Source organism: Aotus nancymaae, unplaced genomic scaffold (assembly GCF_030222135.1).
Source record: "Aotus nancymaae isolate 86718 unplaced genomic scaffold, 86718_ANA_hifiasm-v0.15.2.pri h1tg000019l, whole genome shotgun sequence".
In the NCBI taxonomy this organism is placed as follows: Eukaryota; Metazoa; Chordata; class Mammalia; order Primates; family Aotidae; genus Aotus; species Aotus nancymaae.
The window spans coordinates 24,949,454-24,969,418 of NW_026988431.1; the positions used below are offsets into that span (position 1 = coordinate 24,949,454).

Below are 19,965 nucleotides of genomic sequence, written 5' to 3' on the forward strand. Positions count from 1 at the left end.
GAACTTACTTGTATTGTGAGCAATTGATACTAGGTTGGATCATATGCAATTGCCAGTATTAGTTGATAACCTATACAATTTTGTATCTAGTTGAGACAAAAACAAAGTAACAAGGAAAAAAAAAACCAGGGTACTTCTGCTGGCAAGGTAAAATCATCAGTATGTGAAATGTTTGTGCATGAGAAATTGTTCATTACTGTTATATGTTAAGGAAAGTCATAGAAGTAGACATACTGATGAAATGAGTGAGAATATAGCCCCTGTCTTAAAGAAAATGCACACTCTGGCAGACTGGGCCTTTACAATATTCAGATGTGTGTTTTTGGTTTTGGTTGTTTGGTTTTGGTTTTGTTTTCTTACAGAAACGGGGTTTTGCCGTGTTGCCCAGGCAGTTCTCAAACTCCTGAGCTCAAGTGATCCTCCTACCTCGGCCTCCCAAAGTGCTGGGATAACAGGCATGAGCCACTGTGCCCACCTCCCCCCTCTTTTTTAATAGAGATGGGTTTTCAGATGTGTTTTAACTCTGATTATGCACAGTCTGTGCACGAATTTACTCTGAGTTTGGATCTACTCATGATCCCTCGCCTATTAGCTCTCAGTGTCTTGGATTGTAAGACATTTTGGCTGTAACTTCTATAAATAAATAGAGACGATTGACATATTTTCATATTTGTGTGTGAAAAGATACCGTTATACATTTTTCAGTTGTTTCATGTAACTTAAATGTTTGTTACTTAGCATCTAGTAGGTTAAATAGGGTAGTAAATAAAGGGCACCAAACATTTTTCCCTTTGAAATAACTATTTCTATAGAACAGAAAGACGTTAAGGCAGTCATAGAAGGAAAAATAAAACTTTCTTACTCGAATTTTTCTGTGTAGTGTTTTTTTTTTCCATTGCAAATTATAGGTGAAGAGACACTATAGTATTTTTTATCCTTAGGCTCTTAAGGTGGTCTTAATGATCCCATATTACAAATCAGGGAAAAGGAAATAGATGAGAGATTTTGTGTAAGTTTCATGAACTTAGCATATAAGTAGTTATTAACAAACAATGAGTAAATATTTGTGGAGGTAGGAGGCTAGGCTAGGTGGCTTTGGTTAAAGTAAGAAAATATAATTTTTATGTAAGATATGTACATTTTAGTTAATACAATAAAAGTCATTGCAATTGCATGTTGACTGAGAAGGATCAAAAGCCACATAGTTTTTGAGGCAGTTTGTTCTGGTAAATGCTATAGTAACAGAAGGCTATTTTCAATCAGAATTTTGCTCATGATATTGTTTTGAGCTTATTAATATAACAATATTAAAACATAATTATGAAAACCTGTAAAGCCTCCTTTTTTTTTTTTTTGAAACCGTGTTTAAAATACATGACTCAGGGAAGACAATTACCTTTGTAAATAGACTTACTCAAGAAATTAATTTTCTTTTGTATTTGCTGCCACCATATGGCAGACTAATTCTATTACCATTTCTGTTACATGCTGTAGAACACATACTAAAAATAGTATACCTTTAATATTTTCTGATGAAGTTGATTTGTTCATAAATAATTTTGACAAAAGAAGAAATAACAAATTTTTATGTTTGGAACTATAGCTAACCTTCCTGCAACAGAGTGGATAGGATAGTTTATATCTTCTAACATTTTAGAAGGCGTTACCACAACAGTAATTACTATAACAAAGATGATTCTTTGTCATAGCAATGATGATGATTTTTTCAGAACAATAAGAAATGTGTGGGAGGGTTCAGTGGCTCACTCATGTAACCCTAGCACTTTGGGAGAACAGAGTAGAAGGATTGCTTGAGCCCAGGATTTTGAGACCAGCCTGGGCAACATAATGAGACTCCATCTCTACAAAAATAATTTGAAAATTAACTGGGTGAGGTGATGCATACCTATAGTCCCAGCTACTCAGGAGGCTGAGGTGGTAGGATCACTTGAACCTAGGAGGTTGAAGCTACATTTTGCACCACTGTACTCGAGCCTGGGTGATAGCACAAGATCTTGTCTCAAAAGAAAAGAAAGACAAAAGAAATATGGTTGGCAGCACACTTTCATGTAGGGAATGTAATTCTGACATTTGTTCTTTGTAGGTCATTGCACATGAGGATTATGGCTCCATAATTTTTTAGCCCTAATTTGATTTATGTAAAGACAAGCCATTTCACTAAAATTAACTGGTGGGAATTTTATTTTTTATCCTGGGACAAGTATTGTATAAGAATATGTAATACTCTTTATTATATAAGAATTAAAAAATAGAAGCAACCCAAATATTTACTCTTAGGAAATATGTTAAATACAGTATTTTTTAATGGAATATCATGTTCAGGGTGTTGTAGAAGAATATTTAAGGACATGGGTAAGGTCCACATTAAGTGGGGAGTGATGGAGAGAAGCAAGTTCCTAAATAATATGTATATATTATCCTATCCATTAAGAAAGTGTGTGTGTGTGTATATATATAATTACTTGAGTTTTCTTTGAGAGATATTACAGTGATTTCTTAAATTTTATGTATTACTAAAATGAATTTGTTGTACATATTCAAAAAATGTATAGATCAAATATTTTAAACCTTTTGTAGGCAGTTTCTTAAGACATCCCCATGGATAAATAATTACTGATTAGTAAGTAGCTGAATATGTTATTAGTGAATATATTTGAAAAGTGTGTGTGTGTGTGTGTGTGTGTGTGTGTAAGATTTATGTGGATGACTTGTTGCTAGCAATTCTAAGAAACCAATACCACTTTTTACGTCTCTTCTGGGAAGCCAATCCTGTTTAATATATAAAGAAAGCCTTTAAAAAATGTTCTGTTACACAGATTAGTATTTTTTTCTTCACAGAAGGATAAAAGTGAATTCTGAATTAATAAAATCCAAAGTAAGTTTTTGAATATTATCTAATAATTCCTTGTTTTCTTAAGGTACTAGTTTTTTATAACATAGCTCTTAATTTCTAGGATCAGCATATTCTTTCTTTTGATATCTGTTTTCTGCTACAGGCTTGTGATTGGAATTGAATACAACTGCCTCCACCAGAGGAAAATAGTATGGGAATTCCTATTATGGTAGGTTATTTTCTAGTAGTCTCTTCCAGTAATATAGGCAGTTCTTATAATTTGTCAGTTTGTTTCTGTTTAAGCCACCTTGTAACTTAGCTTTCATACATAACTGTATGTGAGCAAATACTTAGTGTCAGCCAAAAAGTCCTTTATTGTAGAAACATTTATAGTAGTAGGCCCTGTGTTAGTGGAAGACTTAGTATAGCAGTTTAATCATTCAAATAGATTTTCAGTGGAGGGAACTTATAAATATAATTTAAGATCTCTGTCATGGAGAAGAAAATATTAAACAGCTGAAAATAACAGTATTGCAACTAGTTTTATTTTGGCCTGAAATACTAATAAATTAGTAGAGGTTTTCAAACTTTGGTTTAACTGTATGCATCATTTTGCTCATAGCTCATTCTCTTACATGTTAAATGATGGTGGTGCACACTTTAAATATTAACAGCTATTCAATAATCACTGGGGAACCTCATTATTTGAGTGACTCCTGTGTTTTTAATGAAAGTAGTTTTTTTAAAAAATCTCATAAACTCCAGGTATGTTGGACTGCAGGTACTAGTGAAGACAGTATAAGCTTGTTTGATATCATTGTTAGTATTTATTAGGCTTATTTCATATTCAAACTTTTAAAATTTTTTCATATTCGAACATACTGAAATTTTTTTTAGAGTACAAAAGGAGAAAATTATGGTCCAGTAATTGACTTTTGCCATTACCAAGGTACAATATGCTGTACTTTCTGTTAAATATCCCAAACAGTAATACCATTTGATATCAAGTAGACTTGATGTAAAGTTGCTTCAGAACAAAAAAAATCATCCTTACTGGGTTTTTGTAATAGTATGTTTTTAGTTTTATTAAAAGTTTTGGGGTTTTGTTTTTTTGTTTTTTCCTTTGCAACAAGGTCTCACTGTTGCCTAGACTGGAGTGCAGTGGCATGATCAGGGCTCACTGCAGCCTCAACCTGCTGGGCTCAAGCGCTCCTCCCACCTCAGCCTCCTGCGTAGCTGGAACTACAGGTACATGCCACCATGCCTGGCTAATTTTTCTATTTTTAGTAGAGATGGAGTTTCACATGTTGCCCAGGCTGTTCTTGAACCCCTGGGCTCAAGTGAACTGTTCACCTCAGCCTTTCAAAGTGCTGGAATTACATGTGTGAGCCATTGTATTGAACTTTTTACTTTTTTCTAAAAAAGGAAGTGATTAAAAAGCTGTTTTGTTGAAAACTAAAGATTTTATTCTTCTGTTTTCTGATACGTTAGGAGTAGATTATTAGGAACACACTGTTTGCCTGGTTGTTTCTTCAGATTGGGGTGAATATGATCACATTCAAGATTCATGTTCCCTTTAGAAATCCTGAATTCTTTATGAAATATCTGATTGTGAATCTTTACCTGGCCCTTTTCAGGAAGGTCTAGATTACATACCAAATGATCACCTTTTTAAAAAGTACATAGGATGACTTGTGTGCAATGGCTGTTGATAACCAGAGTTCCGTTGGAAATTCACCCCCTCACACACTTTTATAAACCATTTTTTATCCTGTGCCTTAATAAAGGCTTTGGATGAATTTGAACAATGTTCCTATCCTAATTCTGTTTTCAATCAAGCATTTGGATAATTGGTAGCAAGATAGAAAAACAAACAAAAAATGCCAACTTAATACAGTAAGAGTAAGATTTCATTAAGAAAATGGTAACAAACAGCAGATACCCTCAATATTATATAGCCAGTTTACTTTTTCTTCCTGGAATGTGTGTTGGAGAAAAGGCAGAGTCACAAATCATTTAGCTAATTTTGCTGTTAATAACTGTATACATTGTAATTATCATCTTGTACCACTAGACGGTGCTTTTGCATTGGTTACTCCAAACCCTTTCTGAATTTACGTAAGGGCACCATTTGAAAATTCAGTTAAAAAACAATGAAATTAAGATATTGGTATAGTTTAGTCATACAAATAGACAAATTCAAATGAGTAAAACATAAGTATCACAGTATACAAATTAAGTTTTTGGGTTTTGTTTAAAAAAAAATTCCTCTATGTGAATGAAATTGGTTAAGAGCTAAGTGTGCCTATATTTTTTAATCTTTTGTTGTTTCTAGAGATGCGTTCTCCTTAATGTTGCCCAGGCTGGCCTCAGACTCATGGGCTAAGTAATTCTCCCATTTCAGCCTCCTGAGTAGCTGAGACTCTAGGTGTACACAGCTGTGCCCGGCTCTGTGATGCCATCTTTGATTATCACCTTAGAAACATTTTATTGTTGTTTTTGGCTTTTTTTTTTTTTTTTTTGCTTGCCAGAGTGTCTCTGTCGACCAGGCTCACTGCAACCTCAGCCTCCTGGGTTCAAGCGATTGTACCACCTCAGCCTCCTGAATAGCTGGGACTATAGGTGCACGCCACCACGCCTGGCAAATTTTTGTGTTTTTAGTAGAAATGGGGTTTCGCTATGTTGGCCAGGCTAGTATTGAACTCCTGACCTCAAGTGATCCACCTGCCTCAGCCTCCCAAAGGAGGATTGGGATTACAGGCATGAGCCACCACGCCTGGCTTAAAAACATTTTAAATGTATTGATTGTTTTTAGGTGGTACTATCATTTACATGGGATCTATAGAAAGCCACAATTTCTTAATTTATAAGGTTAAAATAAAGGTTTTTAAAGTTGTCTCTGATGATTATTTTCTCCTATTCAGTAGCTGTTCAAACTCCTTTACCTGAAGCCCTTTTCTTTCACAAGTATTATTTTCAAATTCTGTTTTTTTCAGCTACCAAATGACTTTTTGTTAGGTATCTTACTTAAATGAGTTGAGTACTTAGGTCTGTAGAGTTTATTTGTGATTGTAACAGATTATGGAGCTCTTAATTCAGGGAAATAATCTTATCTAATAAAGTATTCTCTTTTTCTTTTAAAGATCAAAATAAAACAGACTCCAGAACATCAATGTTCCTTAATAACTTACTCTGAGGCCTTGTTTATCCAGTCTGGTCTGCTGTTATTTCCTTTTCTATCCTTTGAAGGGTCATTTAGATAAAAATAAAGTCATAAAAACAAGCATCTTAAACTACCCTTTTCTGTAGTCTGCTCTTCACTTGCTACTTTATAGCTTTTGAGTTAGGAATTTAGAGGGTATTGTAGTTCAGCAGGTTTAAAGTCACAGTAGACCTGGTCTGCCTTTGAGACTCGAGCTTATAGGAGTTATGGATTAAATGACTGGCTTTGCAGATTTGCTTCTTGGCAGTGAGTCTTCACACAGGCAGTGTTTAAGATTTAGTCTTAACTCTTAGAATGTGAACTTTGTCATGTAACCACTCTAGACCTTATTTTTCTTAACCTATAAAGTAGTAATTTTGTTTAGCAAATAAGGATCCTGGCTAAGGACAATGTTACTTGGGGATAAAAAGGAGGAGAGAACAAATTACTCATAATCCTGCCACTGACCTAACTCATCTAGTGTTGATGCTAAAAATGAAAAAAAAAAAAAAAAAAAAAAAAAACCTCTTCTATTTAACATAATTAAGATTATTTTGTATATACTGCAGTGTTGTATTCTGTATAACATTTTTTAGTGTATCTCATGTTTTAGAAATTCTTTAAAGATTTTATTTTTAGGTATTAGATACAGCTTCACTGTGTGAAATATAAAATCATTTTATTCAACATTTAAATATTCAATCTTTTGTTATAAATAATACCTCACTAAAATCTTGATATGTAAATTTTTATAGGCCTCACATTATTTTCTTATGTCTACATTCTTGCAAGTAGAAATGCTAGCTTGAAATTTGAAAGACTTATCAATGATATTGATAGCTGTTGGCAGGTTTCTTTTCGCCCCGGAGAAGTTGTCCTAGTTTACTGTTTCACCATCCTACATGGCCTGTGGGTTAAACTAATTGTGGTAGCCTACTAACTGTTTTCTTTGCCTTTAGTATCACCTTATTTTTAGGTCATCCTTGACACTATACCCACAGTGAGTTCTTTAAGATAGAAGTTTTATTTTGTAACTTTTTGGCTTAAAATTCTTTAGGTTAAAGTGTATTTATTTACTTTGTGTCATTCAACGCCCTTCACGATTTGACTACTGTCTAATTTTCCACCTTATTTTATGCAAACCACTATACATTTTGTGGATGAAGAGGTGGGAGGGGTGTGTGCTAGGCAGAAGGAACAGCATATGTAAGGGCATAGCTGCATGAAGTGGCATAGTACATTTGAATTGCAACAAGCACATTGATGTATGTGAAACCAGGGTGGTGGGATTCTTTAGTATAGTGTACTGGAACAAAATTTAGTTGACTAAATAAAAGTAGACAACATTTTATCTGTGATTTAGAAAAGTAACTGGTAGCATAGAGAATTGTTTATCAGGACTTTTGGTTACAAACAACAGAAATCCAACTCAAATTGGCTTAAATGCAAAAGTATATTTACTGCCCAGGCAAGCAGCGCTAGTTCTAGGACTTGGTGACAGTGGGTTTCCCATCCTTACCCATTCTTTCTTTCCTCCTATGAGCAGTTTTTGCTTACTGGGATTGTGTTCTCACAATCCCAAAAGAAAAGACAGTATCTTTCCCTAGTAGCCTTGGCCAGAAAGTGAAGTCCTCAGGAAGACATTGTCTAGTTTCAGTCATGTGTTCTTTCCTGACCTAGACATGTGACTAGGGATGGGTAGTACTCTGGTCAGGCTTGGGTTTCTTGTATGTCTCAGGACCAGAGGCTGTCCTTAAAGGAAAGGATTTGTATGAAAGTACCTGTGTCTGCTGCAAGGATGTGTGGAATTTAGAAGGAGAGTCAACAGTTGAGAGACTAGTTAGGAGGTAGTTATGATATCTTGGGTGAGAACTGAAGTGCGTTTGAATTAGGTCACCTGGAAGAGAGTTTAAGAAGACTATGTAAAATGCATAGAACTTGGTGACTGACTAAAAGTGGGAGATGAAGTAAGGGAAGGCTACTGTGTGTTGGGCTACTTCGTACATGGTGATGGCATTACTATTAACCAACATGAGAATTCAGAAAAAGAATGCTTTGGGGAAGTGGACTACAGATGATAAGTAGAATTTTGACATGAGATTGTCCAGAAAGAGATTAAAAGCAGCTGGAGAAAAACAAAAAAACATTATTTTAAACTATGGGTAGAAGAAAAGCCAAGTGAAAGGGACCAGAAAAACAGGTGAAAATATTATGAAAGCAACAAGAAGATAGTTTAATAAAGGTCATTGCTGCCCAATATTGTAGCGTAGTTGAGAACAATGATGATTTTGTAATAAGTTATCATTGGTGACCTTGTACCAATTTCATTTGATTGCTGGAAAGCTAGATTGCAGTGGGTTGAAACAATTTAAAACAAACAAAAGGAGTGTTAGTTTAGTAAAGAAGCAGGAAAGATTTCTATAGGACAAAATAAAGGAACAGAAGTTTAAACCAAAGCTCTGTAAGAAAGGAATCAGAATTGAAAAAGTAAGGTCTGTAAGAAGGTAGGTACAGCCTTGAATGAACCTTTTCCTCTACAACTATGAGGTCTTCCCATTAGACTGCAAAGTCATGAAGATGTGACACCTGACATGAAATAAGTGTTTAATAAATGAAAGGTGACTGTTGAATAAATGAAAGATCATAGGGAAAAAATTGAAAATACAAATATATTTGGAGATAAAACAGAGGAAAGTTGACAGGATTCATCTTTTTGTTTACTGTTTCTCTTCTCTGAGGTAGAAAGCCAGGGGATAAGGCCTCTCTAATTTACCTTCAAGCATTGCTGTGAGGAACCAATGGGAGGATCGATGTGAAAACATTCTTAAACTAGGAGGTATTGTTCAAATGGAAGGAAGTAATACTTAGATTTCTGGCATCTTAAATTTGAATAGGACTTCAAATCAGTTGATATTTGGGTATTGGTCAAATGGAGGGAAGTAATATTTATATTTCTGGCATCTTAATTTTGAATAGGACTTCAAATCATTTGATACTTGGTTCTCACCAGCTCAAAAACCCCCATTTGCTTCCTTAACAACTGCTAATTTAACTTCTCTTAGGTATATAATGTGTGGGAAAAGCCAAGCTTTGGAGACAGATGGGTCTGGGTTAGAATCCAGTTTTCCCTATTGCTTAGCCTTGTGCTTTTCAGTATTTGATTTGTCCAACTCACATTTTTATTTGTTAAATTGGGATTAAAAACTAGTGTGCAGGTATGTTGTTACAAGTAAGTGAATGCACACAAAGTGCCTACAACCATAGTAGCTCTTCAAGCTACCTGGGATGTTCATCCCTGCCCTGTATGAGTAGCCAACCTTGTTATGCCTTCAGACTCAAAAATGCCAGATAAAACTATTATCTTATGTTGAAATATTTCATCTTTCTCTTGGTTGTTATTCATCAGTTTAGCTCTTTATCTCTAAAACTGTGTATTTGTCTTCACAGTGACTTCAAATATTTTAAAGTTACGATGTTCTCCCTGGCCCCTTTTAAAACAATATCTTCAACTTTATCAACCCTTTGTGAAATGGTTTCTAGATTATGCGTTATACTAGCTGCCCTTCTGAATGTGTTCTAGTTTCATTACTCTAGTGGTCGTCTGCCCGGTGTCTAGTAATTAGCCTTGCTTTTCATAGAGAAGGAAAATGAGATTAATAGGAAACATTTTAGAGATAAAACTGTTATTTTAACAGGTCAAAATGAAGGTGTATTTTACTATTTCATATTCTAAAGTATTTTCTTATGTTTGACATTTTTCTTGTATGTCCATATATTAATAAAATGATTTCCTCTAGTATTTTAAGATGAATTACTGATTGATTTTTTTCCCTTTAAAAAAGTCTAGAGCCTGCAAAATGTCTTCCAGTGCGAATGTGTTGTGATTAATTCATAATGGTGGCAAAATTAAACTACTGTAAGAAAATGTCAAGGTTGAATTTTTCTGTGTAATGCATAGCGTACTGTTGGTTGTCTACTGACTGGCGATTACCCTCTTCCTTCTTGCATGCTTACCCCCAGTTTTGTTTATATGTACATGTCTGTCACACATGACTTGGGGAAACCCTGAATATTTTGAGCTAATCAGGGTAATCCTATTCTGCCTAGTAGTGATTTCTTAGGGAAGGGACATGTGATTAAAGGCTGGCCCTTTGCATGTCAGGGAAGGTCAGCTTGTGGGGCTTCTAGGAGTCTTCCTTATACCTAAAAAGGAAGACATAGAAGGATATTTGCACTTCCACTGCATGACAATATGTGTTTAATAAGGTGCCATGAAGTATAACAGTTAACATGTGGCTATGAAGGGAGTTGTCCTAAGGTCCTTAGTGAGTCTGACAGAGGAAAAAGCTGAAAGGCGCCTAGATCACATGTGATGGCATTGGATAACTCATTCAGTTACCCTAAAGTCTCTTTATTTTCATTCTTGATGTTTGTGATGATAATCCTTTTGTTTAAGCCAGTCGAGAGTAATGTTATTTTATAATTTTTTTTCTGATTTAGGATAGCCCTAATATTAACAAATGTATTTACTATTCTGTTACATAGAAAGTAGACACTTGTGGCCAGGCATGGTGGCTCACATCTGTAATCCCAGCACTTTGGGAGATCAAAGTGGGCAGATCACGAGGTCAGGAGTTCGAAACCAGCCTGACCAACATGGTAAAACCCCATCTCTACTAAAAACATAAAAATTAGCTGGGCATGGTGGTGCTCACCTGTAATCCCAGCTACTCAGGAGGCTGAGGCAGGAGAATCGCTTGAACCTGGGAGGCAGAGGTTGTAGTGAGCCGATCGCGCCATTGCACTCAAGCCTGAGCTACAGAGCAAGACTGTGTCTCAAGAAAGAAAGTAGACACATGTGGAAGGCCCATTAAGATGTCATGATGGGCCCGGCATAGTAGCTCATGCTTATAATCCTAACACTTTGGAAGGCCGAGGTGGGCAGACCACCTGAGGTCCGGGAGTTCAATAGCAGCCTGGCCAAAATAGTGAAACCTTGACAGGAGAATCGCTTGAACCTGGGAGGAGGAGGTTGCAGTGAGCTGAGACCACACCACTGCACTCCATCCTGGGTGACAGAGTGAGACTGTCTCAAGAAAAAAAATTGTGATGATGGCAGCAGTGGTGGTATAGTGGTGAATGTAGCTGCTTTCTAAGAGGTCATGATGAGCCTGTAGTTTTAAGATCAGCTGTATTGGGTTGAAAGTTTTATAAGTGTTCTTACAATACTGAATGTTCTAAATATAAAACACAGACGCACACAAAAAAGTTCTACAATACATTTACTGATAGCAGATTTAACAACCTATTTAGGAATGGGCTAATTATCAATTCTTACAGGGGCCTCTTCTTCCCTTTTAAGAAGTTCAAAGTTGTCTATCACTAAAGGAGTTGACATTGTTTTACTCTGAATTAACTTGTTTACAAGCATGGCTTTTTAAAAGTTTATCAAAGGCATGACAATTTATGTATAAAAGAAACTCCACAGCTGAAACACATTAGAAAGATACCTTCCTTCTTTCAACAGTAGAAGTTGCTGTGTAAAATTACAGTACTCTTTGATAAAAGGAACTAAAGTATATGAAAAACATTCTAACTCTCTGAGTCATAACTTGAATTTAAAAATAGCTACGGTCTGTATTTTTGTCTCTACTCCAATATGGTTCAGAAAGACATGAATCATTTTTGTTTTTTAGTATTTCCCAAATGATAGCCACTTTGAAACAGAAGTGATGTATGCAGTTGGGTTCAGTTTGTTTGTGAAATAACGAATGTACACTTCAGATACTGATCTTACTGTACTTTTGGGAATTCCTTGGACATCTCACATAATTATTGCTTATAAAGGTGTAAACATTGTGTAACCATAGCAACTTAATTTTTAAACTGAAAATTTTCTCTCTTTAGCTTTTAAAGTGCAGTAATTTCATACTGCATTTACTCTGGTGTCACCACATTGTAAAAACCAGAATGAATTGCACGTAATCTTTCCTCAGTCTTTTTTTAAGAAGGACAAAAATTCAGCCTGTTTAAAATAAAAATTTTACATTCAACTGATTTGTAATATGAGGGCTAAATTGTCTTTGATACAGTTGCTGAACGATAATGAACTTTGCAAATAATAATGTAGTTAAATATCAGAGAATGTGTTTATCCTGGGCCTAATAGAACATAAGTCATATGTCAGGGATACTACTAATCACATATCTTAGCTAAGAATTTTACCAATAAGATTGACTAGGATATTTTAAAAAGTAACACAACTTTTTAAAAAAGACCTCTAAAATTATGAGTCCTTTAGCTTAATTTCAAACTACTTCTCAAGGTAACCAAAATTGTGAAGAAAATAACCTAACTTTTAAAAGCATGACTTAAATACAGTACTACATACTTGCTAGCAGAGTAGTTTTTCTCCCTTTCTTCCTTAGTTTTGCCATAGTAAATGTATTCTAGAAAACTAACTTATGTTAGTTTGGCTTGTTGAAATTTTTTGCTTATATTCTTTTGGAAGGAAATACTTAAGACTGAAATCTCAAAATAGTCATTTGAATATTAATTTAAACCTTAAGTTCATATGTGTAACTTTTGAATCTACGCTTATTCAGAAAAGTCAGTGAAACTTTGTGTTTTCATAAGTACATTAAGTACTTGTGTATTGGGAGGAGGAGAGAGAGCAACATCAGCATTCTTCTAGTCCCCCATTATAGTGTTAAAATGTTACTAGTCTACCTATCTATAAAAACCTTTTTTCCTTTGAGGTATGTACTCTTTGGCTAGGTGATCCTTCTATTTCTTGTTGCTATCATCTGTCAAATCTTGTTCCCCAGTTCTTCATCTGGATCATGTTTGTCTGTCATCAGGTGATTTCATTTCTTTGTAGATGGCATTTTGGACATACTTAACTATTTAACAACCTCTACACAGTGGTCATCTCTAAACTTGGCTGTAACCACCTCTACTTGGCTCTAACCACTTCAATGACCACAGCCTACAACTTGTCTCATCTTTGCTTCTGTATGTTTGTTCTTAACTATCCTAGACACCATGAGCGATTGCTTTTAGCTGCTCAACACTCACTCATACTCATTTTCAACTTAATTATTTTTCTTCTACCTGTTAACTTACCCACATCAACCCTTCTTGTTTCAAAGGAAGATTCCCTTTTCTTTTCTTTTCTTTTTTTTTTTTGAGACGGAGTTTCGCTCTTGTTACCCAGGCTGGAGTGCAATGGTGCGATCTCGGCTCACTGCAACCTCCGCCTCCTGGGTTCAGGCAATTCTCCTGCCTCAGCCTCCTGAGTAGCTGGGACTACAGGCCCGCGCCACCATGCCCAGCTAATTTTTGTATATTTTTTTTAGTAGAGACAGGGTTTCACCATGTTGACCAGGATGGTCTCGATCTCTTGACCTCGTGATCCACCCGCCTTGGCCTCCCAAAGTGCTGGGATTATAGGCATGAGCCACCGCGTGAATTTTTCTACCTCGAAACCCCCCTCCTTTCCTGCATCTTTGTGATTTTCCTTCATCAGTTATTCCTTTTCTTTCCTACACCTTTCCTTTCTGATAGACAAGTTCTTTAGCCATCAACAATGTTAATCTTGATTAAAAAAATAAAGCTTTTTAAAAATCCTTTTTTGGAATTGCCTAATTCCTTCTTCACAGTCAAACTTCCTGTAAAAACTTATCTCTGGTCACTACCATGGCCATTTCTTTTATTAGTCAACATCTTAACAGAGAAAAGGGACATAAACTTAAAATATTAGAACTGAAAAGAACTGGAAAAATCATTTGATCAGTTTCTTTTTTTTTAACAGTAAAATGAAGGTACTTTTAAAAAGTACAGATAGGGAGCTGACTTCTGTTAACTTCAACTTATGAAACCTATACGGAACCCTAATGTATGTGAGAAGGCCCCTGAAATAATTAGGAAAAGTCAACTAAGTCCTAATGTTATTGTATGCAAAGTGGTGTAACAGTGTATATTCGTGGACTCTGGGCCACCATAAAAACCCAAACCACGTACTTTTCCTTAAGACAGTAATAAAGCGGCCGGGCTTGGTGGCTCACGCCTGTAATCCCAGCACTTTGGGAGGCCGAGGCGGGTGGATCACAAGGTCAAGAGATCGAGACCATCCTGGTCAACATGGTGAAACCCCGTCTCTATTAAAAATACGAAAAATTAGCTGGGCATTGTGGCGCGTGCCTGTAATCCCAGCTACTCAGGAGGCTGAGGCAGGAGAATTGCCTGAACCCAGGAGGCGGAGGTTGCGGTGAGCCGAGATCGCGCCATTGCACTCCAGCCTGGGTAACTAGAGCGAAACTCCGTCTCAAAAAAAAAAAAAAAAAAAAAAAAGACAGTAATAAAGCATATTTTAGATTTCTATCTAGAAGAGTTAAACTTTAAAAAAATTGGTCCTATATTATACAAAATGATAGTCACTAGCCAAATGTGGCTAGCTAATGTAACTCAGGAACTAAGTTCTTAATTTTGTTTCATTTTAATTTTAAGTTAAAAATGCTTATTGGAAAACTTTTCAGTGTGTTTGGAACAACTTGTGCACATGTATCTACTTACTCAACTGTAAATTTTATGAAATATGAATACAAATCAGTTATATCCAATGAAAACTTAGTGTTTTTGTTGTGATATGCTGCGAGTGTAAAATGCACAACAAAATTTGAAGACTTTGTTAAAAATGTAAAATATCTGATACCTTTATATTGATTGCAAGTTGAAATAATATTTTGGATATGTTGGGTTACATAAAATATTGTTAAAATTAATTTTACCTGATTTTTTTACCTTTTAAAAACGTATTTACTACAAAATTTAAAACTATATATATGGCTGTCCTTATATTTCTGTTAGACCATATAGATCTAAGCTTTGGGTAGCTTAACAATTATATGTTTTATATGATAGTTTTACATCTTCAACCATTTTCTGAAAAATGTGATACAGTTTTTTTTTTTTTTTTTGAGATGGAGTTTCGCTCGTTACCCAGGCTGGAGTGCAATGGCGCGATCTCGGCTCACCACAACCTCCGCCTCCTGGGTTCAGGCAATTCTCCTGCCTCAGCCTCCTGAGTAGCTGGGATTACAGGCACGCGCCACCATGCCCAGTTAATTTTTTATATTAGTAGAGATGGGGTTTCACCATGTTGACCAGGATGGTCTCGGTCTCTTGACCTCGTGATCCACCCGCCTCGGCCTCTCAATGTGCTGGGATTACAGGCATGAGCCACTGCGCCCGGCCGCAGTTTTTATATGGAATGTTCTAACTAGCAGACCATTGATTTCTTTGACAAAGCACTTTCCTATAAATAGAAGAAAAACAATGAGATTTATGGATAGTTGTGTTAAAATATCATTTTTTTCCCAGTGGCAAGATCTAAGTGTAAAAATACCAATTTTTTAAGAGAATGGATAGTTAGGTATCTGTATATGTCAGTTACAATTAATATGCTATACTTTTTCCTGTGATGGACTTGGTGGCAGGTATAGTCTATATCTTGGCCTTCAATATATAATGTCTTTTAGTATCTTTTGTGTCTTTATCTTCTACTGGTTAGATTTTTGCATTTATGGCATGATACCCTATTTAAGTTGCATAAGGAGTTTGAAGATAATATATGATACCTTATAATTCTTTGGTATGGTATGTATAGTAGAGAGATGGATATTTAGTATTTGTTGGATCAGTGCTATGGTATTTTTGGTGAATGTTTTAAAAAGTAAGATATTCTTGGCTGGGCATGGTGGCTCATGCCTGTAATCCCAGCACTTTAGGAGGCTGAGGTGGGAAGATCACTTGAGGTCAGGAGTTCAAGACCAGCTTGGCCAACATGGTGAAACCCCATCTCTACTAAAAATACAAAAATTAGCTGGGCATGGTGGCGGGCACCTTTAATCCCAGCTACTCAGGAGACTGAAGCAGGAGAATCGCTTGAACCTGGGAGGTGGAGGTTACAGTGAGCCAGGATGGCGCCACTGCACTTCAGCCTAGGTGGCTAAGCAAGACTGTCTCAGAAAAAAAAGTAAGATATTCTTGCCAAAAATTTTTAGATAATTTCAATGTACTGGACTGTGTAGAAATTAGCCAGATCTCACCATTCTTTATGAACTTTTTTATATTCACCTAGTTGTAGGCAACTTTGGGATTATTAACATTTCGTTTTGAAATCATGAAGGTAGATGCTAAGGTATGGGCTCTGTATTACAATTTAAAACAGACTTTGAGAACTTGAAATGGACCTTAGTAACAAGTCATATTCTTCATTATATAAATTCGGAAACTAAAAATGGCCCAAATTGCTTAAATTCCAATAGGCACTGGTTGCTTAAGTAAAAAACCTCAAGGTTTGTGATTATCATCATCTCCCTCACCCTTCTATTCACTCTATTAACATGTCCTATAAATTCTATTTCTAATATATATATATATTTACTTATTTATTTTGAGTTTTTTTGAGATGGAGTCTTGCTCTGTCACCCAGGCTGGCGTGCAGTGGTACAATCTTGGCTTACTGCAACCTCCACCTCCCAGGTTCAAGCGATTCTCCTGTCTCAGCCTCCTGAGTAACTGGGATTACAGGCACACACTACCATGCCCAGCTGATTTTTGTATTTTTAGTAGAGACAGCGTTTCACCAGGCTGGTCAGGCTAGTCTTGAACTTCTGACCTCATAATCCGCCTGCCTCAGCCTCCCAAAGTGCTGATATGATGGATGTTATATTGGGGTTGCCATTTGAGACGTTGATTACCACTTGTGGAAGTTTGTTTTGCAGACCCTGACTTAGTGACAGATGAATGAAATACATTTTTATATATCAGATTACAGTGAATTTGAGAGGGTTAGGGAGATTGTTAACTGCTTTTAGAGGGTGAGTGTAGCTAACCGACTATGACTTTTTGGGGTTTTTTGGTATTTATTTAGCATAGATTTAATAGAGGTTTAAGTTAACACGCTTATGGATAATTAATATGGTTAAAAGAGTGGTTTTATGGCTGACAAAATGTTTTGGTTTTGGGGCCTAGAATAAACACCATTAATGGGTAATATTTTTTTACCTCCTCCTAAGAGGGTTATTTAGCATAAAGGTTACACGAGTAAATAAATTAGAGTAGGGATAAAGGAATGTGGGGTAAATATAGTTAATTGGGGAAGCGTTTATTATTTTAATTTTTACCCTGTGACTTAAAGTTTTAATGTAAGAATTGGCTGCCTTTAGCCTGTTTTATAAGTTAATAATTTTTTTTTTGTATTTTAAAAGGTTAGAGATTATATTTTATAAACTTTTTAAAATATTTTGCCAGCCACCCTGAGTGAATTCCAACACGCTGGGATTACAGGTGCAAGCCACCACGCCTGGCTTCTAAAATATGTTTCTATCTCTCCATCTGTGTGGCCATGTCCTAGTTCAGATCACCTGCTCTACTGGATTACTGTAGTAGTCTCCTAACTAGTCCTTTGGCTTCCATTCTTCTGCCCCTTTAATTCGTTCTTTATATCAAAGCCATATAATGTTTTTAAAGCAAAAGCAAATCATGACTTCCTTACTTAAAAATTTTTAATGAGTTGTCAATAAAAAATACAAACTTTATAACTTGGTTTACAAGGCCTATCACATGACCATACTCACTTACCCAACTGGTAAGATTTGTCCGTCATTATTGCTTGTCCCAGCTGCATGGACCACCCGTCAGTTCCTTGTCCTTCAGAAATGTTTTTTCTTCTAGAATTTATCACAGTTGCAGTCAATACTATTTATTTGTGTGTATGGTTCATTAGAACAAGGATTGACTATTCATAATTTTGTTTCCTCAGTTTGGCACAGAGACTGGCACATAGTATATGAATACAAGCTACTTCATGTATGGATGGATGGGGCAGATGAGTGATTGGCTGACTAGATGTTACTGAGCCTCTGTTTCCCATTTACAGATTTGTTAACAGTACCCACCAAATGGTGGCTGAAGATTGTTGAGAATATTTGTGATGATTGTTTCCATGTCTTTCTCTCTCCTCTGATTGTCCTTAGTTTATCCAGGAAAATATGAATTATTTCCCAGCAGATTTCTGGTCAGTTATTGTTTCTAGTACAGTATGTTACAGCTCAAGTTTCTAACTCATTTTATTTATTGAAGATTTAAGTAGCTACATTGTACTCGAGTATGGATGTTGGAAGAACAGGGCTGGAAGGATATATGCCCACTCATAGATAATTAAAGGAAGAGTAAGATTATCATTTAGAGTTAGGCTCAGCTCCAAGTACCAGAGATGCGAAATTACAGTGACTTAAACAAGGCAGGACTTTTTATTTCCTTTTAACATAAAAATCAGAAAGTAGACAGTCCAAGGCTTGTATGGCAGTTCTGTTTGGCAAAGTCCTCAAAGACCCAGCTCCCTTCTAGCATCATAGTTTCACTACCCTAGACTATGATCCTTTTTTGGTTTAAGTGAGTGGCCAATCATCTGTGTTACAGGAAGGAAGCTGAATATGCTAGTTAGCCTTTAAGAAAGTTTTCTGGGAGTCACACAACACCTCTACTTAAGATTTTGGTCAAACTTTTTCATGTGGCTCCTAGCTGCAAGAGAACTGAGAAATGTAGTCTTTATTCTGTGAGACTCTGTACCTACCTAAAGCTGGAATGGAAGCCTGGAGGAATGGACAAAATACAGATCTTTGCAAAAAAACATATGTAATATAAATATGTGCTAACAATCTGCAGTATGCAGTACTATTAATATTGGAAGGGTTAACAATGTACTTATTACCAGTGTAACGTACCAGTGGGAGCAAACCACTTGAGATCTTCAAACAGTATTGGTTATTAGCCATTTTGGCATCATGACTGCATAAAAATTAAATAAGTGGCCTGGATCATAAATATATTACATGCAGAGAGTTAAATCTGATCTATTTTGAAGATTGCAAGTTGTGTTTTAAATATGTAGTGACTTTCTTGCAGTGACTCTAATAATCACATAGGTAGTTGCAGGGATTCTGGCCTGTATAGCCTAGAAAGCAGCTCTTCCTTGATTTCTCCCCCCTCACTTTCTACCTCATTTTCTTTTAACTTTATTCATAAAACTTTTTTTTCCCCTAAAGTACATGGATAGAAGAGGCATAGCTCAAGAAGATTGGTGAGGATTCTTGATCTGCCAGAAATGTTTTCTGAAACATGGTTGGAACCCACTTCCTTACCATCTTTGACCACAAGCTTTTTGTTCTTGAATACTCAGAGACCAGCTTGTTACTTGGCACAGAGTTGCCACTTACATACCCAGAGTAAAGTATTCCATTCTATGATAATGAATATGGAGTTCACAGATGTATAAGAGAAAAGGTGAGATTTAGGTTGAATCTTGATGCAGAAAGGAAAAATCATTTGTGTCAAAAAAAGAAATTCTGGTTAGGAACCAAAAAATTCTCTTACAGTGACTAGATGTTTTTCTAATGAGTAAAAAGGTTTAAGCCAGCTTTACCATTATGTGATTCTTTTAATAGTAGGAGTAAGCTCTTGATAGGATACATTTTAGTATAAAGAATAGAAAGATTATAAAGTCGTCAGAGTTGAACTTGTTAGCTTATTAAAAACTTAATCTAATATGGCCTCAAAAATAAGTGCCAAAGAAAGAAAAAAACCACATCCCCTTGATATTTTTCAAAGTGAAGAAAAAAATGTTGAGCTTATAGTTTGCACAATCTTTATATCAGTAATTTTTTATCGGAAGTACTTTCTCCATTTCTAATTTCTTAAATATTTACTTGTCTCCTTTTCCTTGACAATGTGAGTTCCTTGAAGGTAGGGACCTGTCTTATTCAATAGAAGAAGACCCAAGACAGTGCTGCTAATTTAAATAATTTTTCTTAGTATTTCTCTTAGTATTTTTTTATCTGCTTTT

The 19,965-nt window shown here is 35.8% G+C and overlaps 1 protein-coding gene across 4 annotated transcripts in view; it reads left to right on the forward strand.

The window, feature by feature from the left end:
* The window catches only part of ANKRD28 (ankyrin repeat domain 28), a 200,461-nt gene that overhangs the window by 45,373 nt on the left and 135,123 nt on the right, over positions 1 to 19,965 (forward strand). Inside the window, exon 2 of one of the 4 annotated variants that reach the window (XM_012466765.3) lies at positions 3,018 to 3,083. The exons of 2 other annotated variants lie outside the window; for them this stretch is intronic. In XM_012466765.3, coding sequence (XP_012322188.1) covers positions 3,066 to 3,083 — 18 coding nt within the window. In that variant the 5' untranslated portion in view covers positions 3,018 to 3,065. Of the gene's footprint in view, positions 1 to 3,017; positions 3,084 to 19,965 lie in introns of those variants that run through there. One more of the 4 variants, XM_064378663.1, reaches the window with a different exon arrangement.